The sequence below is a fragment of the Mustelus asterias genome, chromosome 17, assembly GCF_964213995.1.
Source record: "Mustelus asterias chromosome 17, sMusAst1.hap1.1, whole genome shotgun sequence".
In the NCBI taxonomy this organism is placed as follows: Eukaryota; Metazoa; Chordata; class Chondrichthyes; order Carcharhiniformes; family Triakidae; genus Mustelus; species Mustelus asterias.
Window position 1 is genome coordinate 12406465 of NC_135817.1, and position 27990 is coordinate 12434454.

The window sequence follows — 27990 nt, forward strand, 5'->3', positions numbered from 1 at the left end:
AGCGACAGTCTGTGTGAAGTTCTCCCCGTGTCTGCATGGGTTTCCTCTGGGTGCGCTGGTTTCCTCCCACACGCCAAAGATGCGCAGGTTAGGTGGTTTGGCCATGGCGAACGTCATGCTGGAGAGAACCTAGCTGGGATGCTCTTTCGGAGAGTCGGTGCAGACTTGATGGACCGAATGATCTCTTCCTGCACTGTAGGGATTCTATGGTTTTATACTAACTCCTCTTCTGTTAAAGCTGTTACAGCTGTTGGCGTTTCTATTAATACATTTACTTCAAAAACAATGATATCAAACCATTAAATTTAAGATTTGGATGAACAAATGTACTCCATGGGCAAATGTTAGAGGTGGGCTATGAAAGAGATAAACTCAATTATTTCCATAAAAAACAAGCTACTTTAAACCACACCACAGTATTCTGTAAAATAAAAGGTTAATCTTTGAGTTGTGTTTTGAAACAGTCCAGGCAAAGAACCTGCAGTTTTTGAAACTGATGCTTTTAGGTTTTTTAAATTAATTTATTAGTGTCACAATTGGGCTTACATTAACATTGCAATGAAGTTACTGTGAAAATCCCCTAGTCGCCACACTCTGGCGCCTGTTCGGGTATACTGGGGGAGAATTTGTCAAGCCACCTAATCTGCACATCTTTGGACTGTGGGAAGAAACCAGAGCACCCAAAGGAAACCCACGCAGATACGGGGAGAATGTGCAAACTCCACACAGAAAATGACCCAAGCTGGGAATCGAACCCAGGTCCCCTGCCACAGTGAGGTAGCAATGCTAACCCACTGTGCCACATCATCACATCAGAAACACCTGAACTCCCACCTAATCCCATCTGACAGCACTTGGCCCATAGCCCTGAATGTTATGACATGCCAAGTGCTCATCTAAGTACTTTTTAAAGGATGTGAGGTAACCTGCCTCTATCACCCTCCCTGGCAGCACATTCCAGACCATCACCACCCTCTGGGTAAAAAAGATTTTTCTCACATCCCCCTAAACCTCCTGCCCCCTCACCTTGAATCTATGTCCCCTCATGACAAAGAACAAAGAACAGTACAGCACAGGAAACAGGCCCTTCGGCCCTCCAAGCCTGTGCCGCTCCTTGGTCCAACTAGACCAATCGTTTGTATCCCTCCATTCCCAGGCTGCTCATGACTGACCCTTCAACTAAGGGGAACAGCTGCTCCTTATCCACTCTGTCCCTGTCTCTCATAATCTTGTACACCTCGATCAAATCGCCCCTCAGTCTTCCCTGCCCCAAAGAAATCAACCCAATCCTATGCAACCGCCCTTCATAATTTAAATGTTCCACCCCAGGCAGCCTCCTGGTGCATCTCCTCTGCAGCCCCTCCAGTCTAATCACATCCTTCCAATAATGTGATGACCAGAACTACACACAGTACTCTGGCTGTGACCTCACCAAAGTTCGATACAACTCCAACATGAGATCCGAAGTTCCCTGGTTGGGGAAGTAAAAGGGAAGCGAGCCATTGAGAGTGCTGAGAATAATTTGAAGTTGATTCCAGGAGGATAAAGTGCCCACTTAAAGGAGAGTGTAATTTACACTGGGAGATTTTCAGCTGTGCTAGAAGTTAAATAGTTTGTTCTGTAGTTTAAAGCACAAGTTGTTTGAGAAAATAAAATAATGTTTAGTCAATTGCATTTTTAGTCATTTGTTAAAAGTTTTAAAGCTTGAAATCTTAACATGTTATTTTTTTCAGCTGCTAACTGGAAAAAGTATCTTTAAAAAGTTATTGGTTTCTATGGAGATTGTAACATTCTGAGCTGAGGGACTGAATAATTGGTCGATGGGTCTTCACAATATGTGTACAACAGAGGATTGGAAAGCATGATCAGAGTAACAGCAGTAAGGAGTGTAACCCAATTGAGATAGTGCACTACATCAAGCGAAACAGCATCTGGCAGTCATCGTCACTGATGCATGATGCCACAGTGAAAATAATAGAATTGACAGAAGCAAGCCTCTTCCTTCAGTCATTAAACACTACCATGCAGACATAAAAATCTAAGAAGGTTACAAGTTTCATGGAAGATTTTGAGAAAGGACAGAGGCTAAAAGTAGTTGTAAAACAAAGTTATAAAAATCAGAAATGACCTAAGTGAAGGATGACAACGTCTAACACAATGGCAACAAAACAAGTGTATCACAGTTATTAGATAAACGTTTAAGACATTGAAGAGCATGTAGTAACCGTGTGATTGAGTTAAGATATATGCAAGATTAGCTAGTGTAGAGCTAAATGACAACCAAAGAAAGGTTCACTAAAGGTGAAGACTTGCTGAGGGAGGGTGGAGGAAAGTGGAGAAGAGCTGGGAATCAAAAATTCTAGACAGAAGCACAAGGGCCTAATGCTGCAATCTACGGGTACGGTTGTTAGTTCACATCACACAACAGCTACAGATTTGTATAGCACCAGGTGTCAATGCTAAGGGGGAACTGAAAAACTAAAAGAATGGGCAGATTTCCAAATGCAACCAAGGTGATCAAGCAAAAATGTTTATTTGATTTGGCAGAGGGTGACTTCAATTACAAACATCATCACTTATTTCACTAATAGCTTCTTGCAAACCTTGCTCTTCCCCATGAGAATTGAAGTAAGTAGGCTGGATTCCTGACCTCCCAGAGGAAAACAGGTAAGACCAGAGCCAATTATCCCAATGTTGTGACCTGAACAATGCACTTACTTTTGGAAACCCAGAGACAGGGTGATGCTGAAACTAGGGAATGTTGATTTAAAATGGAAAGCAAAGTCTGCTGGAAAGGTTTTTAGTCAAGACATCCCTCCCTTGCTTGGTTTGAAGCCTTCCCTCTTTCCCCTGCCCCACTACCTGGGCCCTGGTTACATCAGAAGGAAGCCGAAACAAATGTTTCTGTATTTACTGTTGGATCCTTGGGAGTGGGGCTTTCATCAAATGCTGTGGTTAGTTCTTGGTGCCATGGCAATTAACCTAGAGTTACCCTCTGTGTTCTGCTAGCATCTTTTACAAATCTCCAGCAGGTAACCAGCCAAACTGCAGATCAGTTCCCAAGTCTGAAAGGCTAATTCAGAAATCTCAGCTCAAAATCTGAAAAAATGAACAGCAGCCAGCCTATGTACAACAACAAAGCTCAAAAGTATAACGCACAAACATCAGCAAAGTAGTCCAAACAAAAGGAATACTAAGTACGTATGCAAAGCTAATAGAAGCCCTTTTCACATCCAGGATCTGGTTCACATTCCAGGAAGCAAGCCTGACGACAGGATTTCCACATTCAGTCAATGCTCTGTGCAAAGACTCGCCAGGAATTTAGCCATTTTCTCTAACAAGAGATGGTGACGTTGGGGTAATCTCACTGGATTACCCCAATGGCATGGTGGCACAGTAGTTAGTACTGCTGCCTCACAGCGCCAGGATCCCAGGTTCAATTCCGGCCTTGGGTCACTGCCTGTGTGGAGTTTGCATTCTCCCCGTGCCTGCGTGCGTTTCCTCTGGGTGTTTCGGTTTCCTCCCACAGTCCAGTGATGTGCAGGTTAGGTTGACTGGCCATGATAAATTGACCCTAGTGTCAAGGGGATTAGCAGGGTAAATACGTGGGGTGACGGGAATAGGGCTTGGGTTGAATTGTGGCCAGTAGACTTGATGGGCCAAAAGGCCTCCTTCCATACTGTAGGGATTCTATGATGATTATTCTATGGTTAGTAATCCAGGGGCCCAGGCTAATACACCACTAATAGTGGTGTACCTCAGGGATCTGTTTTGGGGCCACTGCTGTTTGTAATATTTATTAATGATCTGGATGAGGGTATAGTTGGGTGGATTAGCAAATTTGCTGATGACACCAAAGTCGGTGGTGTGGTAGACAGTGAGGAAGGGTGTCGTAGTTTGCAGGAAGACTTAGACAGGTTGCAAAGTTGGGCCGAGAGGTGGCGGATGGAGTTTAATGCGGAGAAGTGTGAGGTAATTCACTTTGGTAGGAATAACAGATGTGTTGAGTATAGGGCTAACGGGAGGACTTTGAATAGTGTGGAGGAGCAGAGGGATCTAGGTGTATGTGTGCATAGATCCCTGAAAGTTGGGAATCAAGTAGATAAGGTTGTTAAGAAGGCATATGGTGTCTTGGCGTTTATTGGTAGGGGGATTGAATTTAGGAGTCGTAGCGTTATGTTGCAACTGTACACAACTCTGGTGCGGCCGCACTTGGAGTACTGTGTGCAGTTCTGGTCCCCACATTACAGGAAGGATGTGGAGGCTTTGGAGAGGGTGCAGAGGAGGTTTACCAGGATGTTGCCTGGTATGGAGGGGAGATCCTATGAGGAGAGGCTGAGGGATTTGGGATTGTTTTCGCTGGAAAGGCGGCGGCTAAGAGGGGATCTTATTGAAACATATAAGATGATTAGAGGTTTAGATAGGGTGGATAGTGATAGCCTTTTTCCTCTGATGGAGAAATCCAGCACGAGGGGGCATGGCTTTAAATTGAGGGGGGGTAGTTATAGAACCGATGTCAGGGGTAGGTTCTTTACCCAGAGGGTGGTGAGGGATTGGAATGCCCTGCCAGCATCAGTAGTAAATGCGCCTAGTTTGGGGGCGTTTAAGAGATCCGTAGATAGGTTCATGGACGAAAAGAAATTGGTTTAGGTTGGAGGGTCACAGTTTTTTTTTTAACTGGTCGGTGCAACATCGTGGGCCGAAGGGCCTGTTCTGCGCTGTAATGTTCTATGTTCTATGTTCTAATACTTGGGGACATTGATTCAATTCCCACCTCAATTGCTATTGGAATCTAAATTCAATTAATAAATCTGTATTTGAAAGCTAGTCTCTGTGATGGTGACAATGGAAGAGGTCTGGGGTAAATGACACACAAAAGGATTTGAGGCTGGTATAGATCAGCCATGATCATATTGAATGGCGGGACAGGCTTGAAGGGCCTAGTGGCTCACTGCTGCTTCTATTTTTTGTGTTCTTGTGTTGACTATTGTAAAAATCCATCTGGTTCACTAATGTCCTTTAGGAAAGGAAATCTGCCGCCCTGACCGGAGCTGGCCTGACTTCAGACGCAGAGATCCTCTTAACTGCCCTCCGAAATGGCCCTGCAAGTCAGTCAGTCCAAGGGCAATTCAGAATGGGCAATAAATATTGGCCTTGCCAGGAGCACTCACATCCCATGACAGAATAGAGGGGGGGGGAAAAAAGCTCCACATGCCGGACAAAGGTGGCCCACTTTAGTTATAGTGCAAAAAAGTTGACGGGGTTCCTGTTAAAAGATAGATTTGCATTAATACAGTGTCTTTCAGAACCAGAGGACAGCCCACAGCACTTTACAATTAATGAAGAACATTTCAAAACACTTTGTAATAAAGGAACAGGCAATAGGCACACAGCAAGCTTCTACGAACAGCAATGTGGTCATGGCCTGATTATCTGTGTTTTTGATGTTGGCTGAGGGACAAATATTGGCTGGGACACAGGGGGAACCCCACTCTTATTCAAATTAGCATCATGGAATCTTTTATTTCCACCTTACAGGGCAGACGAGGCCTCAAGTTAACACTTCATTCAAAGGGGAGGACTTCAGACAGTGCAGCGTTCCCTCAGCGCTGCATTGGAGCGTCAGCCTAGATTTTTGTGCTCAGGTTTCTGCAGCAGGACTTGAATCCAAAACCTTCCCACTCAGGGTGGAGGTGCTACCAGCTGAACCATAACAAACTGTACACTTCTTTATATATAAAGATCAGGAAGGCTGGATATTTCCCCCTCGAGGTGTGCAAAGCATATTTGAGGCCACGTTGCTGTTGAACATCAAATAATAAATTTAAAGCATTTGAATAAAGTTTGGAAAGGAGCAGAATCTTCCAATTTCCAATATGGTTATTGAGCTAAATGTCAACATTCCAGGGTCAGTGTGCATCCTTATCATAAAGAGCATAACTCTATGAGCTTATCCTAGCCTCAACTCTGAGGGGATAGCGTATCCCTTATAGAGGGAGCGGTGAATGGGGGCTTCGCATATGGGGAGGTGGTAAGAGGTAAAAGGTTGTCTCTGAAGTAAAGTTCAAAGTGGAAATGCATTACCACATGGCAGGTACAGAACAGAAATAATGACTGTATATACAGAACCTTTGCAGGAAAATGGACCACAACTAATTTGTACTTGAGGCAATTTAATCAAGTTCTTTGTGAAATGCATTCAGAAATAGGATGCAATAAATATAACAAATAGTAAACTCCTAAAAAATATACCACTTCACTTCTACAGCAAGTCTCAGTTTTCTGTTGGCAGGGCAAGAAAATTGCCTGATTATTCATGTGTTTACATAAGGCAGATGATGCAACGACAAATTTCATCACATTCAAAAGCATGAAATTAGAAAAATTGAAGCTAATACCATCTTAATGCACCACTTACAACGATGAGCTTAATTGGAGTGGTTCTGAAATTGCAATTATTAGGATCCATTTTCCTCTATAAACACAGCATTATATTTACTTGGTGATTAATCAGATGATTAATCTGTGGGACATGGGCGTCACTGGCTGGGCCAGCATTTATAGACCATCCCGCATTGCCTTTGAAACTGAGTGGCTTGCTAGGCTATTTCAGAGGACAGTTGAGAGTCAACCACATTGCTGTGGCTCAGGAGTCACGTGTAGGCCAGACCAGATAAGGACGGCAGATTTCCTTCCCTAAAGAGCATCAGTGAACTAGATGGGTTTTTACAACAACTGACACAATGGTTTCATGGTCATCAGTAGATTCTTAATTCCAGATATTTTTATTGAATTCAAATTCTACCATTTGCTGTGATGGGATTTAAACCCAGGTCCCCAGAATGTTAGCTGAGTTTCTGGATTAATTGTCTAGCGATAATACCACTAGGCCATCACCTCCCCTTAGGTAACAGAAGTCTCAGTTTCTTCCCAGTAGGTGTGGTATTATTACCTGGCTCATAGTGTTCTCCTTTGCCCTGGAGTGTTTCTTCAAATCTGTTAAAAGAGCAATTTCAGTGTTCTTTAGGTTGTAGAGATGTAGTGAATTCAGCAAAGCAGGAAGCTCCGGGTCTATAGCAGCCAGGGCCTGTGCAAGGGAATCAAAGGGTTCAGAGTGAGTCATGACATCTACGGGTTTTAAGTAGGTCAGGACAATCAAAAAGCAAAGCACACACTCTCAAGAATGACAAGCGAGACTGTTCAGTTGGCAGACCCGCCATACTTTCTCTTATGTCTTTTGCTTAACATGTGAATGGCGCACAAAACACCTTGGAGAGATAGAGTCATAGAGGTTTACAGCATGGAAACAGGCCCTGCGGTCCAACTTGTCCATGCCACCATTTTTTACTTAAACCGCTAAGCTAGTCCCAATTGCCCGCATTTGGCCCATATCCCTCTGTACCCCTCTTACCCATGTAACTATCTAAACACTTGTTAAAAGACAAAATTGTACCCGCCTCTACTACTACCTCTGGCAGCTTGTTCCGGACACTCACCGCCCTCTGTGAAAAAAATTGCCCCTCTGGACATTTTGGTATCTCTTCCCTCTCACCTTAAACCTATGCCCTCTAGTTTCAGATTCCCCTATCTTTGGGAAAAGATATTGACTATCTCGCTGATCTACGCCTCTCATTATTTTATAGACCTCTATAAGATCGCCCCTCAGCCTCCTGCGCTCCAGAGAAAAAAGTCCCAGTCTATCCAGCCTCTCCTTACATCTCAAACCATCAAGTCCCGGTAGCATCCTAGTAAATCTTTTCTGCACTCTTTCCAGTTTAATAATATCCTTTCTATAATAGGGTGACCAGAACTGTACACAGTATTCCAAGTGTGGCCTTACCAATGTCTTGTACAACTTCAACAAGACGTCCCAACTCCTGTATTCAATGTTCACACCAATGAAACCAAGTATGCCGAATGCCTTCACCACTCTGTCCAACTGAGACTCCACTTTCAAGCAGCTATGAACCTGTACCCCTAGATCTCTGTTCTGTAACTCTCCCCAACGCCCTACCATTAACTGAGTAAGTCCTGCAAGGGAGTAGAATAGACAGTATTACAGTTGATAAGGAGGATGTGCAGGATATTCTGGAGGGTCTGAAAATAGATAAATCCCCTGGTCCGGATGGGATTTATCCAAGGATTCTCTGGGAGGCAAGAGAAGTGATTGCAGAGCCTCTGGCTCTGATCTTCAGGTCGTCGTTGGCCTCTGGTATAGTACCAGAAGATTGGAGGTTAGCGAATGTTGTCCCATTGTTTAAGAAGGGGAACAGAGACTTCCCCGGGAATTATAGACCGGTGAGTCTCACTTCTGTTGTCGGCAAGATGTTGGAAAAAATTATAAGGGATAGGATTTATAGTTATTTGGAGAGTAATGAATTGATAGGTGATAGTCAGCATGGTTTTGTGGCAGGTAGGTCGTGCCTTACTAACCTTATTGAGTTTTTTGAGAAAGTGACCAAGGAGGTGGATGGGGGCAAGGCAGTGGACGTGGTATATATGGATTTTAGTAAGGCGTTTGATAAGGTTCACCATGGTAGGCTTCTGCAGAAAATGCAGATGTATGGGATTGGGGGTGATCTAGGAAATTGGATCAGGAATTGGCTAGCGGATAGGAAACAGAGGGTGGTGGTTGATAGTAAATATTCATCATGGAGTGCGGTTACAAGTGGTGTACCTCAGGGATCTGTTTTGGGGCCACTGCTGTTTGTAATATTTATTAATGATCTGGATGAGGGTATAGTTGGGTGGATTAGCAAATTTGCTGATGACACCAAAGTCGGTGGTGTGGTAGACAGTGAGGAAGGGTGTCGTAGTTTGCAGGAAGACTTAGACAGGTTGCAAAGTTGGGCCGAGAGGTGGCGGATGGAGTTTAATGCGGAGAAGTGTGAGGTAATTCACTTTGGTAGGAATAACAGATGTGTTGAGTATAGGGCTAACGGGAGGACTTTGAATAGTGTGGAGGAGCAGAGGGATCTAGGTGTATGTGTGCATAGATCCCTGAAAGTTGGGAATCAAGTAGATAAGGTTGTTAAGAAGGCATATGGTGTCTTGGCGTTTATTGGTAGGGGGATTGAATTTAGGAGTCGTAGCGTTATGTTGCAACTGTACACAACTCTGGTGCGGCCGCACTTGGAGTACTGTGTGCAGTTCTGGTCCCCACATTACAGGAAGGATGTGGAGGCTTTGGAGAGGGTGCAGAGGAGGTTTACCAGGATGTTGCCTGGTATGGAGGGGAGATCCTATGAGGAGAGGCTGAGGGATTTGGGATTGTTTTCGCTGGAAAGGCGGCGGCTAAGAGGGGATCTTATTGAAACATATAAGATGATTAGAGGTTTAGATAGGGTGGATAGTGATAGCCTTTTTCCTCTGATGGAGAAATCCAGCACGAGGGGGCATGGCTTTAAATTGAGGGGGGGTAGTTATAGAACCGATGTCAGGGGTAGGTTCTTTACCCAGAGGGTGGTGAGGGATTGGAATGCCCTGCCAGCATCAGTAGTAAATGCGCCTAGTTTGGGGGCGTTTAAGAGATCCGTAGATAGGTTCATGGACGAAAAGAAATTGGTTTAGGTTGGAGGGTCACAGTTTTTTTTTTAACTGGTCGGTGCAACATCGTGGGCCGAAGGGCCTGTTCTGCGCTGTAATGTTCTATGTTCTATGTTCTATGTTCTATGCCCTGGTTCGATCTACGAAAATGCATCAACTCGCATTTATCGAAATTAAACTCCATCTGCCATTCGTCAGCCCACTGGCCCAATTGATCAAGATCCCATTGCAATCCCAGATAACCTTCTTCACTGTCCACTAGGCCACCAATCTTGGTGTCATCTGCAAACTTACTAACCATGCCCCCTATATTCTCATCCAAATCATTACTTTAAAATGACAAATAACAGTAGACCCAGCACCGATCCCTGAGGCACACCGCTGGTCACAGGTCTCCAGTTTGAAAAACAACCCTCTACAACCACCCTCTGTCTTCTGTCATCAAGCCAATTTTGTATCCATTTAGCTACCTTACCCTGGATCCCATGAGATTTAACCTTATGCAACAACCTACCATGCGGTACCTTGTCAAAGGCCTTGCTAAAGTCCATGAAGACAACATCAACTGCACTGCCTTCATCTACGTTCTTGGTTACTCCTTCAAAAAACTCAATCAAATTTGTGAGACATGATTTTCCACTCACAAAGCCATGCTGACTGCCCCTAATCAGTCCTTGCGTCTCTAAATGCCTGTAGATCCTGTCTCTCAAAATATCTTCCAATAACTTACCCACCACAGACGTGAGGCTCACTGGCCTGTAGTTCCCAGGCTTTTCCCTGCAGCCCTTTTTAAACAAAGGCACAACATTTGCCACTCTCCAATCTTCAGGCACCTCACCTGTGACTAGCGATGATTCAAATATCTCGGCTAGGGGACCCGCAATTTCCTCCCTAGCCTCCCACAATGTCCTGGGATATACTTCATCAGGCCTCAGGGACTTATCTACCTTGCTGCGTTTTAAGACTTCCAGCACCTCCTTCTCTGTAATATGTACACTCCTCAAGACATCACTATTTATTTCCCCAAGTTCCCTAACATCCATGCTTTTCTCAACAGTAAATACTGATGAGAAATATTAATTTAGGATCTCATTTTGGACAACACCAGCTTCACATGCCACAACTCCCTCCGCTCTCACCACCTGTGTCAGAAAAATACCAGAAACACTATTTTGCTGGGACCCTGCAACTTACCAACATAGGTTAACAATGCTCAAAAGCAGAGTACAGACTTGAGATGGTGTGAGGGGGCTTCAAGAAAAGCAGAGCACTACATCAGAGGTAATAAACGTTCAATGCTTTAGCTGCTGCATACAGCAGATTTGCCACAATAATTCACAAAGTATGACTCATTTACCTCGAGACAACCATAACGAAAAGCATTGACTCCTGCAGAGACTGATCAGCAGCACTTGACAACAGTTGACTGGAGTCCAAGGTATTTCTCTCAGCATGAGCCTAAGTGGTCAATGTTTGGGCTGAATGTCCCCGCCTTCCACTGCTGGCCTTCCAAATGACGAAGGGAAATATAGTCACGAGCCCATTTACTGAGAAACTGTCTGACCCTAGTTTGAGCCTGATCTTTTATTACAATCATCAACCAAGATCACTTTCTGCTCCATGAAGTTAGTAAAAAAGACTTGCATTTTAACAGCACATTCTATAACCTAAGGTTGGCCGACAGCATTTTACAGGCAGCGAAGTACTTTCAAAGCACAGTCACTGGTATAATGCAAGAAATGTGGCAGACATGTGTGAAAGTTACAAGGAGGGAAATGTATACACATTGATGACAATGCCACTTCTGACATACTGGGTGCCAGATGTAGAACTAAAATTGACAGTAGCCATCATAATTAAATCCCAAAACCTTTCCAACAGACTCACAAATACAGAAGATCATGTTTAATGCATTCACTTAGGAAGATCTTGGTGTTAATTATTCAATAAATAGAAAGGTTTTGTCTCCACTGAGTTAGTTGGAAGGGCTGGGTCTGCAGCTGCGAGCTCATATTACCGAGTCAAGATGGTGGGTTACTTGGAGGGGAACCTCCAGGTGGTGGTGTTCCCATATCTGGAGCTATGAAAAATTGTCTAGGTATCTTCTGTTCACAAAAAAGGCAAATCCAACCCAGCCGCCTAGCAACCAGTCATCTCTTGACCATAAGTTATCCAGCTGATGTGGAGAATCCGTCCCGGACAGCATTGGCAATACCTCTCCAGGGCCTTGAGGTGGCATCAGTCTGCAGTAACTTTATATTAAGTACAAGCTGGCATTTGTAATTACTCTTTTCCTGCACCGTCTTCTTGTCCATTTTCAATATACCTTGAAGTTTGAAATTATTAATTTTCTGATTTCTGCTGGCTTTTCCAAACACAAATCTGTGTCCCTAGCTGTTTAGGATCGAATAATCAAATGTATGTGGAGAAGTTTGAATCCGGTGCACATTGCCTAAATGGAGGTGGCACTTACCAGAAAACAACAAACAGCAAAAACCGTTTCACTTGTTGAAGGGACTGACAACACCACACAGTTTTAGTTACAGTGCATGAGAGTTCTTGTTTTTATACACTCCGAGGTGACAATACCTGCTTCTCAATGGAATTGGCATCTTCAGTTGAACTGGAAAACCCCACAAAAATGACCTGTGGAACCACAGAAAGGATTATTTAGGGGATTTTCACAGTAACTTCATTGCAGTGTTAATGTAAGCTTACTTCTAACACTAATAAATAAACTTAAAAACACTATTATTCAGGTTTCAGCATAAAATCCAGGCAGTACTGAGTGAGCGCTGCACCACCAGAAGTGCCACCTTTCTTAAACTAAGTATGCCACTTGAAATGAAAGCAAAGAATCCCATTGCAAGATCCCAAAAGGAGCAGGCAGATTCTCCCAGGGTCCTGACTAACATTTACCCTTCACCCTACACTACGAACGCAGATTATCTTTTCACTTATCCTGATGCTGTTTGGCTGCATGCAAGTTGGCTGTTGTGATTCTCTACCTCACAATTACTTTAAAAGTAGTTCAATAGCTGAAACATCCTGAGACCATAGTATATAAACACAAACACATTATTTCCTAGGGAGGTCTTGTGGCACAGTGGCTATCATCTCTGCCTCTGAGCCGGAAGCTCTGTGTTTGAGTCCCAACCCAGGACCTGATGGCCAAGGGAGGTGCATTTATAATGTGGCCAAACAGGTAGAGTATCAACCTATAAAATCGCTCCAACATATGCCAATGGCAGGCATTAAGAGTGAGAGACACTCCTGGTTAGCCAAGATTGATGTGGAGTGCTATAAGCCTCTGCTAACAGGCTAGCAACTTGTCCCATGAAAACAACTCACTTTGGGAACAGATGAAAGTAAGCCTTGTGCACCTCTGGGTGTGGGAAGAGAAACAACAAAATTATTTCCTCATAACTTCAGGCGAACTGGTTCATACAGGCTTACCTCAAGAAATACAATGTAGACATCAACACCTGGCCAGGGTTTGATTCCTAGCTTGGGTCACAGTCTGTCTAGAGTCTACACGTTCACCTGGTGTCTGCGTGAGTTTTTTTTCAGGTGCTCCGGTTTCCTCCCAGTCTGAAGGACGTGAAGGTTAGGTGTACTGGCCATGCTAAATTCTCCCTCAGCGTACCCGAACAGATGCCAAAGTGTGGCGACTAAGGGAATTTCACAGCAACTTCATTGCAGTGTTAATGGAAGCCTACTTGTGACACTAATAAACTAAAGTGTGATCTTTAGCAGCCTCTGCTGGTGATCCTCTGTCACTGCAAATAAGTGAGATTCAATTGTCCCCTTCATTGTATTAGCAGCCTGGTGCTGATCTCCATTCTTTCCAATTGTGATTTTTAATAGTAAGGATTACAACTAGCTAAGAATAAAATTCCTTTGTATAATTAAATATTTAACATAATAACATTCTTTGGCCTTCATTTCTCAATCTTCAACATATCTTCCTGCCTAATAAATCAGGTGTTAAAAATCTAATCAAGGATCTTCATAGAAACATAGAAATCTACAGCACAAAACAGGCCCTTCGGCCCCACAAGTTCTTTTAAAATTCAATCATTCCAGCGGCAAACAAAGTGCACATGAGGTCAGGGGTCAAAACAATTTACTTCCAAGGAATTAGGATCAACGCTGCACAAGAACATTTGATTTTACAAGTCCAGTATTATTCGATTGAATAAAAGCAAAATACTGCGGATCAGAAAATGCTGGAAAATCTCAGCAGGTCTGACAGCATCTGTGGAGAGAGAATTGAGCCAACGTTTCGAGTCTGGGTGACCCTTTGACAGAGATTCGATTGAATCTGTTCCATAGCACAGCCAAGGACAATATATCTTTCCTGAGCTTCAGTGTTCAGTAGTGACCACAGTTCTCCAGAGAGGATCTGATCAAGGCTCTCTCTGTACAAACTTTCTTACTTCTGAATATGAATAAACGATTTAGCAAAATAAAATGGCCCAAGGCACTTCACAGCAGCATTCTAAAACAAAGTCGAACACTGAGAAACACAAGGAAATTACATCAGATGACAAAAAAGCTTTGTTTAAAAGTAGGTTTTGGGAAGTATCCCGAGTAGTGTGCTTTGATCTTATTTAAGGAATTATATAATTGTTTTGGGAGCAGTTCAGAGAAGGTTCACTCGACAGATACGTGGGATGGGGGATAGGAATTATCTTACAAGGAAAGGTTGGATATGCCAGACCTGCATCCATTGGAGTTTAGAAGATTGAGAGATGATCTTAGTGAAACATACAAGATGTTTTCCCTGTGGGAACTAGGGACTGAGTTTAAAAATAAGAGGTAGCCCATTTAAGATAGAGATGCAGATAGTTGGCACTCTTGATATTGCTGAATAAGCCTACTACAACATTGACCTACTGATCAGATTCGGGACATATTTATTTTCCTTAACCCAAGCTAATGCACCACCACATGACATTGTTAGTTTATTGCGTGGATTTAATATTTCTGTTGCTTATAAACTAAGAATAATCAATTCTCATTTAGTAAATTATTGTCCGGTTCCCTCCCACACTCCAAAGATGTGCAGGTTAGATGGATTGGCTATGCTAAATTTACCCTTAGTGTCAGGGGGATTATCAAGGCAAATATGTGGATTATCAGGGTAAATACATGGAGTTATGGGGATAGGGCCTGGGTGGGATTGTTGTCGATGCAGACTCGATGGGCCGAATGGCCTCCTCCTGCAGTGTAGGAATTCTATGATTCTATGATCCGAGAAGTAAATGGGCTTACACAGTGAGTATGTGTTACTTCCCCCATTTATAAAGCATACACACTCTGCACAAAGTAACACACAATATACTGCAGTTTGTGTGCCTCTAGGTATAACCCCAAAATACACAGACCTGTAAACATAGAAACATAGAAAAACTACAGCACAAAACAGGCCCTTCGGCCCCACAAGTTGTGCCAAACATATCCCTACCTTCTAGGCCTACCTATAACCCTCCATCCTAAAGCTCAACATACTCGGCACATACCTCCATTGGATTGTCATCTCCATTCCAATGCTGGCTGAGTGTAACGTTACACAATTGTCTTGTGCTCTGCAATAAGGTCTTCATTGAAAATTGTTGTTGGCAGCTCAGCATCTAGACAAACAGCAAAGTAACAATCCTCAGTTTCTCTAGAAAATATTAAGAAAAAATGGCATTCAAAGAAATGGTTCAGAGAGATTGCTACCTCAGAGGCAGGGGAAGAAAACAGAATTAGGAAAGTACTTGAATTTTGAGGGAAGTATTGGTTCCCTTTTTGGGTCCCAAGGTTCAGTTTGTTCAACACATTTATGGCAACAGTTTAACTGCAGATGACATAGAAAGACATAGAAACCCTACAGTGCAGAAGGAGGCCATTCGGCCCATCGAGTCTGCACCGACCACAATCCCACCCAGGCCCTACCCCCACATATTTTACCCACTAATCCCTCTAACCTACGCATCTCAGGACTCTAAGGGGCAATTTTTAACCTGGCCAATCAACCTAACCTGCACATCTTTGGACTGTGGGAGGAAACCGGAGCACCCGGAGGAAACCCACGCAGACACGAGGAGAATGTGCAAACTCCACACAGACAGTGACCCGAGCCGGGAATCGAACCCGGGACCCTGGAGCTGTGAAGCAGCAGTGCTAACCACTGTGCTACCGTGCCGCCCATGATGGAAAAAGGAAATATTGAAAAGGACTGTACAAAGCTGAATTACCTAATGAAACTTTGACTGGTGCTTTTTGACCATCTAATTGAATAGATGCAGCCTATACATTGTGCCAGTAACAAGACCAGGTAACTAAGCATGATGAATGATACTTCTTTAAAAAGTTACCATCAAGATTCCTGGCTTAAGCCATGTGATGCTCCTTAAATTGTAACAATTACAAGTCCCCAAGTGCCTTTATTTCTTATCCAAAGCAGAGAGAGCAGCAGAGCAGCTCAGCTTGGATCATTTACCAATTTTAAGTAGGTCCTTTAGCTCTTATATGACACTATCTCCCAACTAGGCAGAGCAATAGCTTTTAGCAAAGTAACGAAAGAAATTATGACAAGAAGGCTATGGCAGGTGAGGACCTAGAAACTATCAATAAAAAGATAGTGTTGGACAAGCCAATGGAGCTAAAGGTAGATAAGTCTCCTGGCCCTGATGGAATGCATCCCAGGGTACTAAAAGAGATGGCGAGGGAAAATAGCAAATGCACTAGTGGTAATTTACCAAAATTAGCTGGATTCTGGGGTGGTTCCCGCAGATTGGAAAACAGCAAATGTGACGCCACTGTTCAAAAAAGGAGATAGACAAAAGGCAGGTAACTATAGGCCGGTTAGCTTAACTTCTGTAGTAGGGAAAATGCTTGAATCTAACATCAAGGAAGAAACAGCGAGACATCTGGGTATAAATTGTCCCATTGGGAAGATGCAGCAAAGGTTCATGAAGGGCAGGTCATGTTTGACTAATTTGGTGGAATTTTGGAGAACATTACATGCACAATGGACAATGGGGAACTTGTGGATGTGGTGTATCTGGATTTCCAGAAGGCATTTGACAAGGTGCCAGACCAAAGGCTGCTGCATAAGATAAATGTGCACAGTGTTACGGGTAATGTATCATCATGGATAGAGGATTGGTTAACTAACAGAAAGCAAAGAGTGAGGGGTAAATGGGTGTTTTTCTGGTTGGCGATCAGTGACTCGTGGTGTGCCTCAGGGATCAGTGTTAGGACCGCAATTGTTTACTATTTACATAGATGATTTGGAGTTGAGAACCAAGTGTCGTGTGTCAAATTTAACAGATGACACCAAGATGAGTGGTAGAGCAAAGTGTGCAGAGGACGCTGAAAGTCTGGGCAAGGGTACGGCAGATGGGGTACAATACTGGTAAATGTGAGGTCATCCATTTGGTAGGAATAACAGCAAACTGGACTATTATTTAAATGGTAAAAAATTGCAACATGCTGCTGTGCAGAGGGACCTGGGCGTCCTTGTGCATGAATCGCAAAAAGTTGGTTTGCAGGTGCAGCAGATAATTAAGAAGGCAAATGGGATGTTGCCCTACATTGTTAGAGGGATGGAGTTTAAATATAGCGAGGTTATGTTGCAGCTGTATAAGGTGCTGGTGAGGCCACACCTGGAGTACTGTGTACAGTTTTGTCTCCTTACTTGAGAAAGGATATACTTGCATTGGAGGGGGTGCAGGGGAGATTCACTAGGTTGATGCCAGAGTTCAGAGGGTTGGCTTCTGAGGAGAGACTGAGTAGACTAGGACTATACTCATTGGAATTCAGAAGAATGAGGGGAAATCTTATAGAAACATACAAGATTATGAAGGGAATAGATAAGACAGAAGCAGGGAGGTTGTTTCCATTGGCAGGTGAAACTAGAACGAGGGGGCATGACCTCAAAATAAGGGGGAGCAGATTTAGGACTGAGTTGAGGAGGAACTTCTTCACCCAAAGGGTTGTGAATCTGTGGAATTCCCTGCCGCGTAAAGCAGTTGAGGCTACCTCACAATGTTTTTAAGGCAAGGATAGATACATTTTTGACCAGTAAAGGAATTAAGTGTTATGGTGAGCGGGCGGGTAAGTGGAACTGATTCCATGAAAAGATCAGCCGTGATTTTATTGAATGGTGGAGCAGGCTGGAGGGGCCAGAGGCCTGCTCCTGCTTCTTGTTCTTATGTTCTTAAATCACTGTTTAAAGACGGATTCCAGCTGGAATTCTCAGGCCGTTCATACCCCGTCGCCACTGCCAGTGAGAACGGAGAACCTGATGCTCAGCCAAAACTCCGCTCACTGCAGGGGGACTGGAAAATCCCAGCTGCAGGCGAGGTCGGAGAATCCGGCCCTCCATGTCTAGAAAAATCTGAAGTGTGCAGATGTGCTGTTTCTAATATTTATTTTTATTCATTCAAGAGATGCGGCTATCACTGGCTGTGCCAACATTTATTGCCCATCTATAATTGCCCTCGAGAAGGTGGTGAGCTGCCTTCCTGAACCACTGCAGTCCCTGTGGTGCAGGTACACCCACAGTGTTGCTAGAGAGGGAGCGCCAGGATTTTGACCCAGCGACAGTGAAGGGACGGTGATATAGTTCCAAGTCGGGATGGTGAGTGACTTGGAGGGGAACCTCAGGTATCTGCTGTTCTTGTCCTTCTAGATTGTAGTGGTCATGAGCTTGGATGGTGCTGCTTAAGGAGCCATGGTGAGTTCCTGCAGTGCATCTTGTAAACAGTACACATGGCTGCCAATGTCTGTCGGTGGTGGAGGGAGTGAATGTTTGTGGATGTGGTGCTGATCAAGCAGACTGCTTTGTTCTGGATGGTATTGAGCTTTGAGAGTGTTGGAGCTGCACTCATGCAGGCAAGTGGAGAGTATTTAATCACATTTCTGACTTGTAGATTGTGAACAGGCTTTGTGGAGTCATCAGGTGAGTTACTGGTCGCAAGATTCAGAGCCTCTGACCTGCTCTTGTAGCCTCAGCATTTATATGACTAGTTCAGTTCAGTTTCTGGCCAATGGTAACCCCCAAGATGTTGATAGATTAACAGATCCCCTCTCACTGCACAGCTATTTGTTAGCGTTTCGGTTATGAAACACAGCGTGTTACAGAAACCACTGATTTTATGTGGCTTCATTTCTATTACTTCGTGCTTTGGATTACAGTCCTTTTTGTGACTCGGATTCCGAAATTCCACATGTGAAAACTGACACAGATTATTAAGATGTATTTATTGGAGGGTCACATGGTGTAAGTGCGAGGGTGGCTGTGCTTTTGCAAGCTCTGGTACTCATCTTTTAATCCTCTTTTTTATTCTGATACACAACCCATAATTATTTGATCCTGATGTGTATAATCTGTGGTATCCTCGTTATATTTTAGCACTGGGGAGCCGAGTTAAATCAAGAAAATCCTTGTTTGATTGAGGTGCCGGTGATGGCTGGGGTGAAGCCCAGTTCTCAGTGGCAGTTTCGCTGCTGTGTGGGCCTACACTCTGGCGATGCTGCAGACATTAAAATGATGGTTGCCATAATGAGTGAAGTTGTGGATGATGGTCTCGGTTCCCCGATGAACTGCGAGGTATCCTAAAGAGAATGAATGGAGCAGAGAAGAGAATCCTGTCCACTGATAGGGCTCACTGGAGGCTCACCTTCAGTACTTGGAATATCCTGGTTGACGCAAGGTGATAGGCCAGAGGAGTGTCCATGCACCTGGTCTCCCAAAGGGAGCCATGCTTGCACAATCTCAATTTGAATGCTGGGCGTCTCGAGTTTGATGAAGTACATTCTTCGAGGCCGGGGGTGTTGGTTGAAGACTCCGACCACTGTCTTACGTTGTCTTGACCTTGGTGTTGGTCGAGAAGGGATGGAGGCCACCGTACACCATGGGTCTTCACTACACACCGGGGCTGAGGCTTCTCTTTACCAGGGCTTTGGGGTGACGAGATGCTGGAGATGCTTCAGTGAGACTCTGGATGGATTCTGTTGCTCGATGATCTTGTCATGGCCTTTGTCTTTTCAAGGTCCCTGGATATTATTCTGCAGTTCATTATTAGTCCTGAACTTTGTCCCCTGTGATCACGCATCTGATTTTGTGTTATTACCATTTATCTTGACAAGGGTGCATGATATGTAAGCACAGAGGCATTTGTTGCCTATTATTCTGTGAAGATCAGGATTATTCACTTTTCTTTGTGATGGTATTCATCCACTGATGTGCTCCGACAGTGGAATGAAGGAGGCCTCAGCTTAATGTTTGTGCATCTCCTTTTTTCAACTGGGGAACATGCTGAGTTGGTCGTGTGGCATTTATCTGGTGTTAATGGGCGGGACAGCACCAGCGGTGACGGGCAGGGCAGGACTAATGTTAACAGGTGGAGAAAAGAACCATAGTCCAGTAAGAATAAAAGAGGATGCAACAATGGAATATGGTCTGATATTCCCCCCGCCTTCACACGATAGCATGGAAACTACCTTTTCACTTCCTCTGGTTTAGTGGTTAACAAATAATTTCCATTGGTAAAATAGGAACAAAAACACAAACCTCAGAAGACGAAGCAAGAACCAAGAGGTATAAAATCTCCAAACTCTATAGTAGGCAAAAACCTGCCCCACATTCCATCTGGTTGCACAAGACTCTAATTTTGCACATTCCACATCATTGGGGAAGGAAGTTGTGAATTCATCCCCATCTCCCTTTGGGAGACCAGGTGCACGGATACTCCTTCTCTGGCCTATCACCTTGGGTCAACCAGGATGTTCCAAGTACTGAAGGTGAGCCTCCAGTGAGCGCTATCAGTGGACAGGATTCTCTTCTCTGCTCCATTCATTCTCTTTAGGATACGTCGCAGTTCATCAATGTGAGCACCCAATATGGGGAGCCAAGACCATCATCCACAACTTCACTCATTATGGCAACCATCATTTTAATGTCAACCATCATTTTAATGTCACTTCATGTAATGTACCTTTAAGAAATGTATTGTATGTTATGTTTCAGGTGAAGGTTGTGTTTAGACTCGAGAAGTACTTAACAATGCTTGAATTGTCTAAAGCCGGCAGCCCACCTGCTGATACTGCAGAAGGATAATTGCTCCTAATTATTGGAGTGTTTATTTTAATCTGTGCTAATGCATTTTTGTTATTAAGAATTGTCCCCTGGGGTTTCAGAGTAGGGTTTAATTACATATGCGTGTCGTTCTGTTTGCAGGGAGAAAAAGCAGGCAGTTGCTGTTTTAATTTGAAAAGGAGAAGTAGCTTCTTTTCCCCTCTCTCTGGAAATTGAAGTCTAGGTATATCTCTCCACAGGTCTGCAAAAGACAAGAGGTGTTTTCCTCCTCTCTCTCACTGGAGTTCTGCTGTGTAAAGACAAATATTCTTCTGGAGGCTGCTGTCCGAGAGTCAGAAAATGGGTGTCTCTCTCTGTATCTCTGTCTAGAGGGGTTAAAAGGCTGGAGGACTGGGAGTTCGTGTAAGCCTGTGTATCTTGCTAACTGATTCTGAAAAGTAGTTTACGTCTATGGGGATTTTGCTTAAATTGGAACAAATAGAAATAGCTAGCAGTTAAAAATTATAGAACAAAGAACAATACAGCACAGGAACAGGCCCTTCGGCCCTCCAAACCCGCGCCGCTCCCTGGTCCAAACTAGACCACTCTTTTGTATCCCTCCATTCCCACTCCGTTCATATGGCTGTCTAGATAAGTCTTAAACGTTCCCAGTGTGTCCGCCTCCACCACCTTGCCTGACAGCGCATTCCAGGCCCCCACCACCCTCTGTGTAAAATATGTCCGTCTGATATCTGTGTTAAACCTCCCCCCCTTCACCTTGAACCCATGACCCCTCGTGAACGTCACCACCGACCTGGGGAAAAGCTTCCCACCATTCACCCTATCTATGCCTTTCATAATTTTATACACCTCTATTAAGTCTCCCCTCATCCTCCGTCTTTCCAGGGAGAACAACCCCAGTTTACCCAATCTCTCCTCATAACTAAGCCCCTCCATACCAGGTAACATCCTGGTAAACCTCCTCTGTACTCTCGCCAAAGCCTCCACGTCCTTCTGGTAGTGTGGCGACCAGAACTGGACGCAGTATTCCAGATGCGGCCAAACCAACGTTCTATACATCTGCAACATCAGACCCCAACTTTTATACTCTATGCCCCGTCCTATAAAGGCAAGCATGCCATATGCCTTCTTCACCACCTTCTCCACCTGTGACGTCACTTTCAAGGATCTGTGGACTTGCACACCCAGGTCCCTCTGCGTATCTACACCCTTTATGGTTCTGCCATTTATCATATAGCTCCTCCCTACATTATTTCTACCAAAATGCATCACTTCGCATTTATCAGGATTGAACTCCATCTGCCATTTCTTTGCCCAAATTTCCAGCCTATCTATATCCTTCTGTAGCTTCTGACAATGCTCCTCACTATCTGCAAGTCCTGCCAATTTTGTGTCGTCCGCAAACTTACTGATCACCCCAGTTACACCTTCTTCCAGATCATTTATATAAATCACAAACAGCAGAGGTCCCAATACAGAGCCCTGCGGAACACCACTAGTCACAGGCCTCCAGCCGGAAAAGGACCCTTCCACTACCACCCTCTGTCTTCTGTGACCAAGCCAGTTCTCCACCCATCTAGCCACCTCCCCCTTTATCCCATGAGATCCAACCTTTTTCACCAGCCTACCATGAGGGACTTTGTCAAACGCTTTACTAAAGTCCATATAGACAACATCCACGGCCCTTCCCTCGTCAACCATTTTGGTCACTTCTTCAAAAAACTCCACCAGGTTAGTGAGGCATGACCTCCCTCTCACAAAACCATGCTGACTATCGTTAATGAGTTTATTCCTTTCTAAATGCGCATACATCCTATCTCTAAGAATCTTCTCCAACAACTTCCCCACCACGGACGTCAAGCTCACCGGCCTATAATTACCCGGGTTATCCTTCCTACCCTTCTTAAATAACGGGACCACATTAGCTATCCTCCAATCCTCTGGGACCTCACCTGCGTCCAGTGACGAGACAAAGATTTGCGTCAGAGGCCCAGCGATTTCATCTCTCGTCTCCCTGAGCAGCCTTGGATAGATTCCATCAGGCCCTGGGGATTTGTCAGTCTTTAAATTCTCTAACAAACCTAACACTTCCTCCTTTGTAATGGAGATTTTCTCCAACGGTTCAACACTCCCCTCCGAGACTCCCAGTCAACACATCCCTCTCCTTTGTGAATACCGACGCAAAGTATTCATTTAGGATCTCCCCTACTTCTTTGGGCTCCAAGCATAATTCCCCACTTTTGTCCCTGAGAGGTCCGATTTTTTCCCTGACAACCCTTTTGTTCCTAACGTATGAATAAAATGCCTTGGGATTCTCCTTAATCCTGTCTGCCAAGAACATTTCGTGACCCCTTTTTGCTCTTCTAATTCCCCGTTTGAGTTCTTTCCTACTTTCTTTGTACTCCTCCAGAGCTCCCTCCGTTTTTAGCTGCCTGGACCTACCATACGCCTCTCTTTTCTTTTTGACCAGTCCCTCAATTTCCCTGGTTATCCACGATTCTCGAATCCTACCCTTCCTATACTTTGTCATGTTTAAGTATTTCAATGGGTAAAAGTTACACTACTTAACTGTGTTGTAAAATAAAGTTTGTTTTAATAAAAACTTCCTAGTCGTTCCATAAAATCACAGCAGGAGTGAAACACCTTATGCTCACACTAATGCCCCAATCAAAAATAGTTGGAGTCTAGGCTAATTTCATAAGATATCTTTGAGTTTTTGAACTGAGTTTCCACCTCTTTCAATTTACACCCATTCAAATAATAAGCTGCCTTCCTACTATTGCTAATGAAGTAGATAACCTCACATTGATCCACATTATACTGCATCTACCCACTCACTCAGCCTGTCCAAATCATGCTGAAGCATCTCTGCATCCTCCCCACAGTTCACCCTCCCACTCAACTGTATAACATTGGCAAATTTGGAGATAATACATTTAGTTCCCTCTTCCAAATCATTAATATATAACATGCACAATTGGGGTCCGAGCACAGATCCTTGTGGTACCCCGCTAGTCACTGCCTGTCAATCGGAAAAAGACCCATTTATGCCAACTCTTTGTTTCCTATCTGCTAACCAACTTTCTATCCATCTCAAGATGCTACCCGCAATCCCATGTACTTTAACTTTACATAGTAGTCTGCTTATGTGAGGCCTTGTCGAAAGGCTTCTCAAAGTCTAAATAAACCACATTCACCAGTTCTCCTTGGTCAACTCTACTAGTTACATCCTTAAAGAATTCCCATAGATTCATCAAGCATGATTTCCCCATTGTAAATCCATGTTGACTTTGTCTGACTATACCATTGCTTTCCAAATGCTGTGCTATGAAATCCTTGATAATGGACTCTAGCAGCTTCCCCAGTACTGTGGAGATTTAAAATGGGGCAGCAGCCATGAAAGGTAAATCAAACATCTGACACCATTTTAATACAGTCTGGGAATTGAGAATTAAAGCTATTGTAAGCAGTGCTAAGCAAACAGTCAAGACAAAGAAATCCTAAAGGGGTCGATGTAAAATACTGGACTGGATTCACCGCGAAAAGTAGAATGGAAGCTTTGTTTAACAGTGTCATTTGGAAAACCTGGTCTGGATTTTGGAATGCACACTGCCAAAGGGAAGCTTCATTATAAAATCCTACAGTGCAGAAGGAGGCCATTCGGCCCATCGAGTCTGCACCAACAACAATCCCAAATTGAGCCAAGATCCCATTCTGAGATCTTCCTGTCCGGTTCTAACATCAACTGGGCTCGTAACACCATTCCTTCACTGTCATTGGATCAAAACACTGGAATTCCCTTCCTAACAGCACTGTGTGGGTACCTACATCACAGGGACTGCAGCGGTTCAAGGCGGCGGCTCACCACCACTTTCTCAAGAGTAACGTGGAATGGGTAATAAATACTGGCCTAGCCAGCAACACCCACATCCTGTAAATGAATTTTAAAAACCAAATAAACCCCGAAGTAAGATGCTAATACTTGAGAATCAGAAATGACCCAATAGTGTGTGAAACATTATTGAGAGCGAGGAAAAGCACACAGCTCAATGAAAAAAATTGCATAGTTACTCTAAATCGCACATGAGCGTTTGACATTTAATAAACTGCAAATAAGATCCCCATTGCAGCAACAAGGAAAATAACATATCCTCAGGAAATGTTTATACAGAGGAGGAAAGAGTAATGCTGGCAGCACCACAGTCAAATATCTCACGAGATTGTCTAAATCAGCACTGTCGGTTATCTAGGACAAGCTGAAGGTCACTTTAAGTTCCATCACCAATGAGTAACTAATTCCTCGATATTTGTTTGCTTCCAACACCGTCACTCAAAAGTTATTTTTTCTGTGTTCAGGGATTTGAAGAATATATCAAATCATTCCACCTTTGCCCAGTTGCTGTCTGATCTTGTATGTCACCATTATACACAATGGTGTGCTGGGGTTTGCTGAGGTTTTGCAATAAAGAGATGTGACAAAATAAAATGCAGTCCAAGTCTTAAATGGTTCAAACGACCCATCACTTGATAATAGTGCAGTACATTATAGTTAAAACCAATCCTAAAATCAGCAATTCTGTCATCCATATTGTAATTATTAAGTTGGCATATAATAGTCACCTCTTTCTTCAGAGACAGTCTGGACTTGGAACCGCTACTTCCCAACCTGTTATCCATCATCAGATGACTGATGCCGGACCTGACATCAATAATCATAGCAGAGACCACTGCAAACAAAGAACATAAACAAAAGAAACGGTCATTTTTGGAAGGATGCTGATGTAGAAGAACTGGCAGAAAACAAAAAGGTGAAGTTCATCCCAAAAATGTCCGGAGCTGAAAAAGGAACCAACTCTCAGCTGTTTTATTGATTTGGAGTGAGGGGCCGTCTGCACCACATTACACAAGTCTTCCTGGCATGGTTTTTAAGGGACGGTGAAAAAATGGTCCAAGCTGGGACAAGTCTAAAAATTTAAACTTGTGACATATAGATGGCATTTAAATTCTGAAGCTGTAAACTAACATTGGACTGTCTTTACTGCAGCAAAAAAGCTGGACACTGATATACCCATTAATTAGAACCTTTAGTTAACCGAGGAGGTATAAGGTTATGCACTTCGGAAATTAAACACTACCCAAATGTAATCAAGATGTTTTATTTTTGACTTAAATTTTAAGAAACCTATTTTAAAGAATTGTCTTAAAATACGAACCACATGAAATATACAAGTGCAAGAATCCTTCAACCTCTAGAGCCTGGGTTTGAATCCAACCCAAAACAGTCAAGAACAGTCAAGAGAGGCAGATTGTAAATAAGCTTAAGTAATCCCAACCCAGCCCCTCGGTGGTGCACTTTCATAGAAGTACCACCTGCAACCTAAAGGGGAATCTCATTCAGTGAGACCTCAGCAATGGGCTGCTTTGGGTAACAGAAATGTTCTGTTATTCATTCATTTTTCGAAGAATGTCACCAATGAACACCACTATTGCAACTGTCCCCACTCTGGATCAGATTAATACAGCCTTAGTAAGTGCTTTTCTGAGCTTAATCCTTCCTTACCAAACTATCCATCATCGCAAGAATTTTTCAAAGTTAAACTGAATATCAGTGGAGCGCAAAGCAAAGAGCACAATATTTTGGATAGAACCTTGAACTGCAACCATTCTATGATTGATGTGCACATGTACAGAAACTAAGAAACTGAGAGTGAGAAAAGCAGCTAGGATTCACCTAGCTGAATTTCCACCCACAATAGCCACATGCCAAATAAGGAAGTTGTTGACAAATCATAACCAATATCTGTGAATTAGTCTATAATTCATATGAGGCAAAGAAAATCCCAGTAGTAGACAGCTTTGGAAACTTCATTTCTGAAGTTATCTGTTCCTCCTAAGCATGTAAAACTTACCATTGTGTTTTAAATTACTTACATACTGTATCCCAGCATTTATTATAATACCTTTTGGACATTTACATAAAGTTTCCTCAGACACGTTATCAAGCAGAATTTGATGCCTAACCACACAAGGACAGATAAACAAACATTTGATCAAAAAGGGAGAATTTAAGGAATGTATTAATGGAGGAAAGTCAGAGGAGGAAATGCTTCGGGCCTTCTGAAAGCACAGTCACCAATGGTGAAACGAGGAAAGTCAGCGAGACACAAGAGGCCAGAATTGGAGGAGCACAGGGGTTGCAGAGCTAGCAAAGGTTGGAGATAGGGAAGGTTGACACCACAGAGGATTTGGAAAACAAAAACGAGAATTTCAAAAATTGAAACATTCCAAATGCAGGTTCGCAGAAAGAGGGGTGGATGGGACTCAGTGAGAGCGATGGATGGGACTCAGTGAGAGCGATGGATGGGACTCAGTGAGAGCGATGGATGGGACTCAGTGAGAGCGATGGATGGGACTCAGTGAGAGCGATGGATGGGACTCAGTGAGAGCGATGGATGGGACTCAGTGAGAGCGATGGATGGGACTCAGTGAGAGCGATGGATGGGACTCAGTGAGAGCGATGGATGGGACTCAGTGTGAGCGATGGATGGGACTCAGTGTGAGCGATGGATGGGACTCAGTGTGAGCGATGGATGGGACTCAGTGTGAGCGATGGATGGGACTCAGTGAGAGCGATGGATGGGACTCAGTGTGAGCGATGGATGGGACTCAGTGTGAGCGATGGATGGGACTCAGTGTGAGCGATGGATGGGACTCAGTGTGAGCGATGGATGGGACTCAGTGTGAGCGATGGATGGGACTCAGTGTGAGCGATGGATGGGACTCAGTGTGAGCGATGGATGGGACTCAGTGTGAGCGATGGATGGGACTCAGTGTGAGCGATGGATGGGACTCAGTGTGAGCGATGGATGGGACTCAGTGTGAGCGATGGATGGGACTCAGTGTGAGCGATGGATGGGACTCAGTGTGAGCGATGGATGGGACTCAGTGTGAGCGATGGATGGGACTCAGTGTGAGCGATGGATGGGACTCAGTGTGAGCGATGGATGGGACTCAGTGTGAGCGATGGATGGGACTCAGTGTGAGCGATGTTAAAGGAAACAGTTTTGGATGACCTCAGATTTATGGAGCAGGAAGTGGAGAGAATCCCAAAATATCTTTTTGTAGGAAACTTAATTTGCATTTGAATGATCCAATACTATAGGGAGCCTAGTCAATAGATTGACCATTCTCTCACTGATATAATGATTCTACAGATTAGATTTGGACTTACTAAGGTACTGGGGTCCTTGGAATCCATTGTAATGGACAAAATGAAATAACTTGGCATGTTGCATACTCTCGTCCCTTTGAAATCCTGAAAAATATCATATCACCTCAACCTTCTCTTT

General features: G+C 43.8%; 1 protein-coding gene across 3 annotated transcripts in view; it reads right to left on the reverse strand.

Moving 5' to 3' along the window:
- The window catches only part of akap11 (A kinase (PRKA) anchor protein 11), a 92254-nt gene that overhangs the window by 37671 nt on the left and 26593 nt on the right, over nt 1-27990 (reverse strand). For all 3 annotated transcript variants that reach the window (XM_078232297.1, XM_078232294.1, XM_078232296.1), the window contains exons 2-5: nt 25262-25368; nt 15072-15182; nt 12136-12192; nt 6953-7087 (exon numbers count right to left, since the gene is read on the reverse strand). In XM_078232297.1, the coding sequence (XP_078088423.1) occupies nt 6953-7087; nt 12136-12192; nt 15072-15182; nt 25262-25357 (399 nt within the window). In that variant the 5' untranslated portion in view covers nt 25358-25368. The remainder of the gene's footprint in view (nt 1-6952; nt 7088-12135; nt 12193-15071; nt 15183-25261; nt 25369-27990) is intronic.